Source organism: Entelurus aequoreus, linkage group LG25 (genome assembly GCF_033978785.1).
Source record: "Entelurus aequoreus isolate RoL-2023_Sb linkage group LG25, RoL_Eaeq_v1.1, whole genome shotgun sequence".
In the NCBI taxonomy this organism is placed as follows: domain Eukaryota; kingdom Metazoa; phylum Chordata; class Actinopteri; order Syngnathiformes; family Syngnathidae; genus Entelurus; species Entelurus aequoreus.
In genome coordinates this window covers 34,986,716-34,998,474 of record NC_084755.1, presented here as the reverse complement: position 1 = coordinate 34,998,474, position 11,759 = coordinate 34,986,716, and the positions used below count along the sequence as shown (strand labels likewise).

The 11,759-nt window shown below is 41.9% G+C and overlaps 1 protein-coding gene across 1 annotated transcript in view; it reads left to right on the top strand.

Moving 5' to 3' along the window:
* The first annotated feature begins 1,525 nt into the window (after positions 1-1,525).
* Positions 1,526-11,759, top strand: part of septin12 (septin 12) — a 197,523-nt gene continuing 187,289 nt past the window's right edge. The window contains exon 1 of the mRNA XM_062036323.1: positions 1,526-1,784. Coding sequence (XP_061892307.1) covers positions 1,730-1,784 — 55 coding nt within the window. The 5' untranslated portion in view covers positions 1,526-1,729. The remainder of the gene's footprint in view (positions 1,785-11,759) is intronic.

The following is an 11,759-nucleotide window of genomic DNA, read 5'->3' as shown; positions in this document are numbered from 1 at the left end:
TTCTACGGTAAGCAACCGCCCCCATAGAAGAGGAAGCGCTTCTTCTTCTACGGTAAGCAACCGCCCCCATAGAAGATGAAGCGCTTCTTCTTCTACGGTAAGCAACCGCCCCCATAGAAGAGGAAGCGCTTCTTCTTCTACTGTAAGCAAACCGCCAAGGTGAGCACCCGCCCCCGTAGAAGAAGAAGCGTGCGGATATTACGTTTCATTTCATTTGTGTGTTTCTGTAAAGACCACAAAATGTCTCCTACTAAGAGACACGCGTACAAGGTTCCACTGACTTTTGATATTCATGTGAACCGCACTGTGGATACAACGGGAACACGTACGGTGAATATTCGCACCACAGGAATGAGAAGTCGTCCTTCACTGTGGTTCTAGCTTGCCATGCTAACGGCCAGAAACTTCCACCCACGGTGATATTCAAAAGGAAGACCTTGCCAAAAGAGAACTTTCCAGCCGGCGTCATCATAAAAGCTAACTCGAAGGGATGGATGGATGAAGAAAAAATGAGCGAGAGACCGGGTGACTTTTTTCACGCAGCTCCGTCCCTGTTGATCTATGACTGCATGCGCGTCCACATCACAGATGGTGTCAAAAAACAAGTGAAGCACACCCGAAGAAGAAGAATTTGAGGATTTGTGGATGAGTAATAACTTCAGAAAGTGAGCTTTAAATGTTTATTTTGTGTGTTGTGTGACACTAACGTATGAGCGACGTTGAGTTATTGATGTTGCAATACTATTTTGAGTGTTACTATTTTTGTGATTGCACATTTGCACATTACATTTTGGGAGTGAACAGAGTTGTTAGAACGCTGGTTTGTAATATATTATTAAAGTTTGACTGACCTATCTGACTGTTTTTTTTGACATTCCCTTTAGCGTAGCGTAGGTGCGGCTAATAACACGGGGCGGCTAATAGGTAAACAAAGTTTTGAAATATGCCATTCATTGAAGGTGCGGCTTACAACACGGGGCGGCTTATGGTGCGGAAAATACGGTACTTGAATTTCATTGAATTCTAGCTATAAATATACACCCCCCCCAATCTCCCGAATTCGGAGGTCTCAAGGTTGGCAAGTATGTTTCTACCTGTCAACTGTCAGTTTAGGCTGCTCGTTGGCTCCTCGTCACCACTTCAAGATGGCGGCCGAATTTCTCGCGTCACAGCAGCCAATGCTGCGTCTACAGTGTCTATGTTCGTACATCCACACGCACGTTCAAAAGTTAGCCTGTTATAGAATAATATCACCCACCATTTTCCTAAAAGCAGGAGAATACATTAGTAGGCTATTTTTTTTGTCCCCTTAACGCCGGACAATTAACCCCTCGAATCCACCTTTAAAAGTTTGTCGAGAAGTGGAGCTTCCACTTGTAGCCAAGGGGGAGACATCTGTGGGGGGCGACAGAAAGAGAAAATTGACTGATTTGTTTTTCCTCCAGGTGTTGTACGTGCAGCTCCGCCCACCATCAGTCCAGCAAAGCCGGTGGCCGCGGGGTCTGTCTGGGGGTGGAAGGAAGGCTGGCTTCAGGGGGGGCGGGGCCAGCGTGACTGTGGAGCCCACTCAAGTAAGAAGTCACGGCACGGCCACGGCAGTTAGACCACGGCAGCAGCAGTTCACGACTACTAACCTGCTCCAACTTACACTTTGCTCCTCATATTCATTCACACGGACGTCATTTTGGAGGAGTGCTGGGGGAAGAAAAGCGTCACTTTATCAGACAGGATGTCGGCACTCTCCGTGAATGACCACCTCGAAGGGATTTTATCAGATTTTGAAGGTATGTATGGTCGTAATAGCGATGACTTTATTGCTGCTTGTTTTGTTGCTGTAGTAAAAGGTCAACGCTGCCCCCCCCCCCCGTTTACTTAGTCATTTTGAAGCGTTTTTATTACTTTATGACTTGCTTAATTGAGTTTCGAGGGACAATAGCCTATTGGTGTGTCGTGGGAGATGATGTCATTTCACCTAATTGGGTTAAAAATATTTTTTACAAACCAGTAATTATGATGTGAAGTGAATTGTGAATTGTATTTATATAGCGCTTTTCTCTAGTGACTCAAAGTGCTTTACACAGTTAAACCCAATATCTAAGTTTAGGGATGTCCGATAATGGCTTTCTTGCCGATATTCCGATATTGTCCAACTATTTAATTACCGATACCGATATCAACCGATACCGATATATACAGTCGTGGAATTAACACATTATTATGCCTAATTTGGACAACTAGTTATGGTGAAGATAAGGTCCTTTTAAAAAAAAAAAAAAAAAATAAGATAAATAAATTAAAAACATTTTGTTGGCATACTTGGTCAACAGCCATACAGGTCACACTGAGGGTGACCGTATAAACAACTTTAACACTGTTACAAATATGCGCCACACTGTGAACCCACACCAAACAAGAATGACAAACACATTTCGGGAGAACATCCGCACCGTAACACAACATAAACACAACAGAACAAATACCCAGAATCCCTTGGAGCACTAACTCTTCCGGGACGGTACAATATACAACCCCCCAACCTCAACACCCCCACCCCCACCCCAATCTCCTGAATTCGGAGGTCTCAAGGCTAGAGATGTCCGATAATGGCTTTTTGCCGATATCCAATATTCCAATATTATCCAACTCTTTAATTACCGATATCAACCGATACCGATATATATATATATATATATATACAGTCGTGGAATTAACACATTATTAGGCACTGGGGTGAGTTTTCCTTGCCCGTATGTGGGCTCTGTACCGAGGATGTCGTTGTGGCTTGTACAGCCCTCTGAGACACTTGTGATTTAGGGCTATATAAATAAACATTGATTGATTGATTGGATTTGGACAACCAGGTATGGTGAAGATAAGGTCCTTTTTAAAAAAATAATAAAATAAAATAAGATAAATAATTTAAAAACATTTTCTTCAATAAAAAAGAAAGTAAAACAATTAAAAAACCATTACATAGAAACTAGTAATTAATGAAAATGAGTAAAGTTAACTGTTAAAGGTTAGTAGCCAATAGTAGTCAATTGTTGATGACTGATGATAACAACCAAAACTAACCCCCACCCCCCTCCCCCCCTCCACACCCCGGATTGTAAATAATGTAAATAATTCAATGTGATTATCTTGTGTGATGACTGTATTATGATGATAGTATATATCTGTATCATGAATCAATTTAAGTGGACCCCGACTTAAACAAGTTGAAAAACTTATTCGGGTGTTACCATTTAGTGGTCAATTGTACGAATATGCACTTCACTGTGCAACCTACTAATAAAAGTCTCAATCAATCAATCAATCAAGTACTATTAGTGGACCAGCAGCACACACAATCATGTGTGCTTACGGACTGTATCCCTTGCAGACTGTATTGATATATATTGATATATAATGTAGGAACCAGAATATTAATAACAGAAAGAAACAACCCTTTTGTGTGAATGAGTGTAAATGGGGGAGGGAGGTTTTTTGGCTTGGTGCACTAATTGTAAGTGTATTTTGTGTTTTTTATGTTGATTTAATAAAAAAAAACAAAAAACTGATACCGATAATAAAAAAAACCGATACCGATCATTTCAGATATTACATTTTAAAGCATTTATCGGCCGATAATATCCGGCAGGCCGTTATTATCGGACATCTCTATCTAAGTTACATTTTTAAGCCAGTGTGGGTGACACTGGAGCAGGTGGGTAAAGTGTCTTGCCCAAGACACAACGGCAGTGACTAGGATGGCAGAAGCAGGATCGAACCTGGAACCCTCAAGTTGCTGGCACGGCAGCTCTACCAACCGAGCTATACCGCCCCAATGTGCCGTTGTCATATTTGCCAACCTTGAGACCTCCGAATTCGGGAGATGGGGGCGGGGGGGGTGTGTATATTGTAGCGTCCCGGAAGAGTTAGTGCTGCAAGGGGTTCTGGGTATTTGTCCTGTTGTGTTACGGTGCGGATGTTCTCCCGAAATGTGTTTGTCATTCTTGTTTGGTGTGGGTTCACAGTGTGCCGCATATTTGTAACAGTGTTAAAGTTGTTTATACGGCAACCCTCTGTGTGACCTGTATGCTGTTGATCAAGTATGCCTTGCATTCACTTGTGTGTTTGTGAAAAGCCGTAAATACAATGTGACTGGGCCGGCACGCAAAGGCAGTGCCTTTAAGGCTGGCCCCCAATATTGTTGTCTGGGTGGAAATCTGGAAAGATTCGGGAGAACTGTTGCCCCAGGAGATTTTCGGGTGGGGCACTGAAATTCGGGAGTCTCCCGGGAAAATCGGGAGTGTTGGCAAGTATGGCCGTTGTTGAGTGTCTGTGCTGTCTAGAGCTCGGCAGAGTAACCGTGTAATACTCTTCCATATCAGTAGGTGGCAGCAGGTAGCTTTGTTGCTTTGTAGATGTTGGGAACGACGACAATGGTTTGCAGGTAAAAAGGTATCTAACGCTTAAACTGAAAATAAACAAAAGGCGAGTGCCGCTAAGAAAAGGCATTGAAGCAAAACCGAGCTAAAACTGAACTGGCCGCAAAGTAAACAAAAACAGAATGCTGGACAACAGCAAAGACATACAGCGTGTGGAGCAGCAGACGGCGTCCACAAAGTACATCCGTACATGCCATGACGATCCACACCAAAATAGGAGCGCAAGACAAGAACTAAAACACTACACACAGGAAAACACCCCAAAAAATCAAAATAAGTCACGGGGTGGTGTGACAGGTGGTGACAGTACACCTACTTTGAGACAAGAGCTATATTGATGCATGCTTGGTTATGGTTAGAATTCATATCCAACAACTGCGAGAACGACTTTTACCGTCAATATCGGCCGCTGAGTTTCAATTTTTATGTTTTCTGCTGGTGGTGTGCCTTGGGATTTCTTCAATGAAAAAAATGTGCCTTGGCTCAGAAAAGGTTGAAAAACACTGACTTAGATGACCATAGTAACTAATTAGATGACCATAGTAACTAGTATATCATGCAAAAGCACAGATTCCAACCATTGGAATACTGTGTATAGTTCAAGACTTATGGTCATTAGAAAACATCAAAATGCAGCTACACTTTCCATCTCAAAGATCTAAAAAATTAATTGGGAATGTCCGGCAGGCCAGATTGAAAAGCTCAACGGGCCTTAATTAAATAATAAAAGGGTTAATCGACATGGCCTAAGACAAACTGAACATTCCAGTTGTGATCGATTGAATGTCATGAGAATACAATATCCTGGATGAATAACAGATTTTTTTTAGCCCAACGCGGCCCCCAAGGCCAAAAGTTTGGACACCCCTGACCTCGACCGTACATGAAAGCCTTTGGCAAAAATGTTCTTCAAAAACAGAATCCTCCGAAAAATGCGGGGTATGGAAACTGAGGTACCAATGTATTGTTGAAATGTGTAAGTTGCATATTTGATTATAAATGTATGTAAAACTACACATACAGCACATTTGAGCAATCAGTTAAAAATGTGAAAGACAAGGAACTTTGTAAAGAAAGTTTAGTCTCTTCATATACCACATCCTAGTGTGTTCCCGCTACAAGTTGCCTGGATCTTTGATGTAGTAGGTTGGAGTCAGATGTACAGGTAAGATATCAGCAATAATAATGTAATTGTGAGCGCTGTGTCTGAAAGGTTACGAGAGAAGGAAAACAATAGCATCTTTTTTTAGCGTCAGGAAATGTGTGTGAATGAGCAGCCTGTGCCACAAACACTGTGTGTGTCTGTTCCATCCCTCCTGCTTGCTCCACATGTGTACCCAGTTGAAACCTCTGGGCTCAGCTAAACTAAGTCCTAAAGGCCTACTGAAATGAATTTGTTTTATTTAAACGGGGATAGCAGATCTATTCTATGTGTCATACTTGATCATTTCGCGATATTGCCATATTTTTGCTGAAAGGATTTAGTAGAGAACGACGACGATAAAGATCGCAACTTTTGGTATCTGACAAAAAAAAAGCCTTGCCCCTACCGGAAGTAGCGTGACGTAGTCAGTTGTACATTTCCGCAAAGTTCCCTATTGTTTACAGTGATGGCTGGCGGCCAGAAGTGAGAGCGATTCGGACCGAGAAAGCGACGATTTCCCCATTAATTTGAGCGAGGATGAAAGATTTGTGGATGAGGAAAGTGCAAGTGAAGGACTAGTGGGGAGTGGAAGCGATTCAGATAGGGAAGATGCTGTGAGAGCCGGGGGTGACCTGATATTCAGCTGGGAATGACTACAACAGTAAATAAACACAAGACATATATATACTCTATTAGCCACAACACAACCAGGCTTATATTTAATATGCCACAAATTAATCCCGCATAAAAACACCTAGGTGTTTGTTATGCTAGCTCCTAGCTACTAGCTCCCGTCCATATAACCCGCCAATACAATTCAAACACCTGCACAACACACACAGTCACTCAGCCCAAAGGACCGTTCACCTAACCCAAGGTTCATAAAGCTTATATATTTAACCAAAGTTACGTACGTGACATGCACGTACGGGCAAGCGATCAAATGTTTGGAAGCGCAGCTGCGTACTCACGGTACCGCGTCTGTGTATCCAAATCAAAGTAATCCTGGTAAGAGTCTGTGTTGTCCCAGTTCTCTACAGGCGTCTGTGTATCGAAGTCAAAGTCCTCCTGGTAAGAGTCTCTGTTGTCCGAGTTCTTCGATCTTGACTGCATCTTTCGGGAATGTAAACAATGAAACGCCGGCTGTGTTGTGTTGCTGACTTCCCTCGCAAAATACTCCGCTTCGCACCGACAACTTTCTTCTTTGCTTGCTCAGCTTCTTTCTCCATAATGCAATGAACAAATTGCAACAGATTCACCAATGCAGATGTCCAGAATACTGTGGAATAATGAGATGAAAACAGAGCTATTTCTTATTGGCTTCAATGGGGGAGCCATACCTCTGTTAAACTGGCTACGTCACGCGCATACGTCATCATCCAAAGGAGTTTTCAATCGGAAGTTTAACGGGATATTTCAAATTGCACTTTATAAGTTAACCCGGCCGTATTGGCATGTGTTACAATGTTAAGATTTCATCATTGATATATAAACTATCAGACTGCGTGGTCGGTAGTAGTGGCTTTCAGTAGGCCTTTAATGCATGACTCTGTACCTTTTTTAAAAGTACTGTCATGGTAAAATATTATTAACTTTGGCCAAGCAAAAGCTCTACCTTTTGATATCAGTCTTTACTTTTCTATCCCTTTTCTACTTAGCTTTACCTTTTAAAGTAGCAAGTCCCAGGAACTTAGGTTTTGGGGATATTGTGTAGAATATTGTGAGTTTAGTACTTTTGTACTATGGAAAGGAAACCACAGAAATCCTTCAACATCCAAATCACAACAGGATGACAGCTCTCTGAGAGTTTGTTTTCCTTTGTCCCCCGCCCATGTGCATGCAGTGGAAAACATATACACAAGCACCGACATTTGGATTTATATTAATGTTGATACCTACACTGTACGTATCCTCAACAGTAAAAATAGTAAATGGATACATATACAATATATAAATAGTTTACACTGTTTTTGAACTTTTGCTTTCTATCACAAGACACACATTTCTGCAAAAATTGTGTTATATCTTTTCATGGGACAACACTGAATAGATGACAGTTTGATACAATGTAAAGTAAAGTAGACAGTAGGGATGTGCCGATCGATTGGTCGATTTTCATGAAAAAGTATTTGATCGCCATTGCCGATCAATTACTTTTTCTGCTGAGTTTGCGTGGTCCCAACTGGCTGACAGTATTTCTTTTTAGTCCCTTGACTAACAAGCAGCTGGCATCTATTTATGTGTTGCTAAACAGTGTGGAGCCTCTCCCCCAAGCTGCCAACAATCACCTCCATTACGGAAAATAAACTGAGATTTTAGTTTTCTCCCCAAATTTTTGTTGTTGTTTTTGTCAATGATTACAAATTCAGGGAATTTTCCCCTCTACACAAAAGGGACTTTGACAGAAAAAAACAAAGGATTTAAAGTGGTCATACTCTGATTATGTTTCTATATTTAAAACACTTCCTTGTGGTCTACATAACATGTAATCTGGGTTCTTTGGTCAAAATTTTGCAAAGATTTTTTTTACAAACCATCTCCAAGCCGCTTTCTGATGCGGCACTTTGTGGGTGGTCTTATTTACGTGCCTATACTTGAATTTACTGACAGATATGAGTTGAAACTATACGCTACTTTTGTATTAGAAACGGCAACAGCGTGAGATGCACGTGCATGTACGAGCCAGTCTGCCCCACAACAAGAGGATAGAGAAAATTAAGGAACTTATTGACTACAACGTGGGACTACAATGGCGGACTCACGCAAAGCTCTTTGGGTAAGACGTCACCATATATGAATACCGTATTTCCTTGAATTAGCGCCCGGGCGGTAATTAATTTAAAGCCTCTTCTCACTCCGGCGCTTACCAAAGGCATGCGGTAAATTTAGGCATGCGCTTATAAATTTGAGTGTGATGTAAGGATACCATCATGACATCGCTTAATGCCGCAATAAAATTTAAAGCACAATGAATCATCCCGGGAGTTCTTTTTGTTTAGGTCTGAAAAGGCAATTAAAATAACATTATTACCGCCTGTTAGCAGGTTTTCTTAGCTCAGGATTTGTTTCTGAAATGCTACTCGTACAACTGCATCAAAATGACTCATATTTGACACACGCAGCTATATTAATAAAACATTTTTTCAAAATAAAGCGCTTTGAAAGACGCAACTCCAACAACAAAAAGTCAGCTCTCCACCACTACAAACTAACACAATATTAATAATAAGAATTGCAATTATATAAAACGTAGTAGGTACGTGACTTACCCGGCGGTAATTCTAGTCATACGCTAATTATTTTGCGAAACGAGTTTGACCCGGCGGTAATTCTAGGCATATGCTAATTATTTTTGCGATTTGACCCGGCGGTAATTCTAGGCATATGCTAATTATTTTTGCGATTTGACCCGGCGGTAATTCTAGGCATGCGCTAATTATTTAGCGAAACGAGTTTGACCCGGCGGTAATTTTGACCCGGCAGTAATTCTAGGCATGCGCTAATTATTTTGCGAAACGAGTTTGACCCGGCGGTAAATCGAGGCATGTGCATACTATATACCCGGTGGCAATTCAAGGAAATACGTTATATCTGCTGATAACACCAATGGGAAAATCGTCACAAATGGGGCAAGAAAGTATGAAGGAAGCCAACATTTGTTTTTATAAATATCTCTGCCATGCCTCCATGGTTTGATTAAAATGTTATGGGACTTATGCAGATTTAAAAAAAAAACAGGTACCAATAGGTAAGAAAAGTTGGTTTTGCATGATAGATCCTCTTTAAATGAGTACTAAATAGTAGTTTCTGCTTTTGTTTAGTTATTGTGCACTATTGATATTGTCTTGCTTAAACAATGTTATACTATTGCATGTGATCGGTATCAGTATTGGTATCGGCCAATCGCACATATGAATGATCGATATCGGAATCGGCAGCATAAAATTCTTATTGGAAGGCTCCTAGTAGTCAGTGTACAGCTTGTATAACAGTATACATTCACTGTTCCCTCAAAAATAACTCTTAACACACGGCCAGTAATGTCCATACTGCTGGTAACAAAAGGAAGTACATTCTGAGGTGAAAATTACCAAATTGGCCCCAATTCGCCAATTTCTCTCCCCGTTCAACTCAGAATAGGCCATGCTATGGTTGACCAAAGAAGAACATGTTCAGCCTCATACCCAGTGGTTGTGTTTGGAAAATAGACCAATGAGTGCTGCCACCATTTCTGCAGAGGTTAAAGGGGTGGAGGGGCCAGCCAGTCAGTGTTCAGACCATACGCCATACACTGTATCAAATTGTTCTCCTTGGCTTTTGTCCCAGAACGAAGCCTCTTCTAAAGATGATGCACAAGGAAGCCAGCAAGCTGTTTGCTGAAGACAAGCAGACTAAGGCCATGGATTACTTGAACCATTTACTTTGGTCTGATGTATTTGGTTCAGACAGTTTCCAGGGTATGTCATGGCAACCAGGTGAGACAAGTGTGTCTTGCTGACAGTTAACCATGGTTGTTGGAGTGTAATGGTCTGGGGCCATATGAATGCTGTCAGCACTGCAGAGATAGGGTTCATTAAGGGGAAACATGAATGCCATGAATGTGACATACTTAAGCAGAGCATGATCCCCTTCCTCCAAAAACTAGGCCAGAGGGCAGTGTTCCAGCATAATAAATAACCCAAACGCACCTTCAAGAAAATTGCTGCCTTGCTCAAGAAACTGATGTGATGGACTGCTAAGGTAGCATTGAACATCTTCTTCTTTTCTGTATCGTCCTCAAACATCTGGCTCTGTTGTTTAGCCACGCTCTTGTGTCTGGTCCAACTCTGAAGAGGCCCTGAAGAGGTGGTTTATACAGGGGACAGATGGTGATGATGTAGTCAGTAGTCTGCCCAGGCTCCCTGCTGCACTGTCAGTCAGGCCCCACTCTTCCTGGGAGACCCAAAGCAATCAACTTCAGTGCTGAGGGGGCTAATGAAGGTCCCTTGTCTTATCTGTTGCCGAGTACTGTGCCTCAGTCTGGACAGAAGCCCGCACACCAAGAAGGTAGACGTCATCAACAATGCCCTCGGGATTGTGACCGGCTGTCTGAGGCCCACCTCCTTGTTCTACCTACCAGCCTTTTGAAGGAATTGCTTCAGCCGGTCTGTGGCGGAAGGCAGCTACTCTCGCCCTGGCAAGGAAAGCCAAACAACACCACTGGCGCATCATGCATGCCACGACCAAGTTGGCCATCCCAAACAGGCCGAGATCCTGCCTTTCCTTCAAGAATGCAGCCCAAGAGCTTTTCACTTTAAACCCAGAGAACCTATCTGTGAAGGCATGGCTGCCGGCAGCGTGGAAGTGGGAGTGGGAGTCAGCAGAATGGGCATGATTGAGTATATCTGGGTAATTCTCAAAGGGAAAGGTGTCTAATATCCACCAGCTCTGTGATGACCCATGAAGACAACCCGTGAAGTTCTAGTGAACTCCATGCCTAAAAGTGTTTAGGCAATATTGAAAAATAATGGTAGACTGTACACACAAATTTTGCACACTTAGGACCATATTTGTTTTATTTTCCCTTCGAGGTGTACTCAGTTATTTGGCGTTGACAGTAACTTTACACTATTATACCAGCTGTACACTGACTACTTTACATTGCATCAAAGTTTCCTTTACCCATTGTTGTCCCATGAAAAGATATTGTAAAATATTTGCAGAAATGTGAGGAGTATACTCACTTTTGCAAAGTACTGTAAAGTGTGGATTACTCGTATATAAATATAGATACTTTCAACAGATGGCCAGAATTAAAACAAATATTTTGACTAATATGTGATAAACTATTGCATTAGTTTCTGTTTGACTTATTGCCAAATGCAATACAGTTTGAGAGTTTTTCGTATTGTTTTAAACCTGTAGGAAAATTGCACATACAATCAATCAATCAATCAATGTTTATTTATATAGCCCTAAATCACAAGTGTCTCAAAGGGCTGCACAAGCCACAACGACATCCTCGGTACAGAGCCCACATACGGGCAAGGAAAAACTCACCCCAGTGGGACGTCGGTGAATGACTATGAGAAACCTTGGAGAGGACCGCATATGTGGGTAACCCCCCTCCCCTCTAGGGGAAACCGAAAGCAATGGATGTCGAGTGGGTCTGACATAATATTGTGAAAGTCCAGTCCACAGTGGAT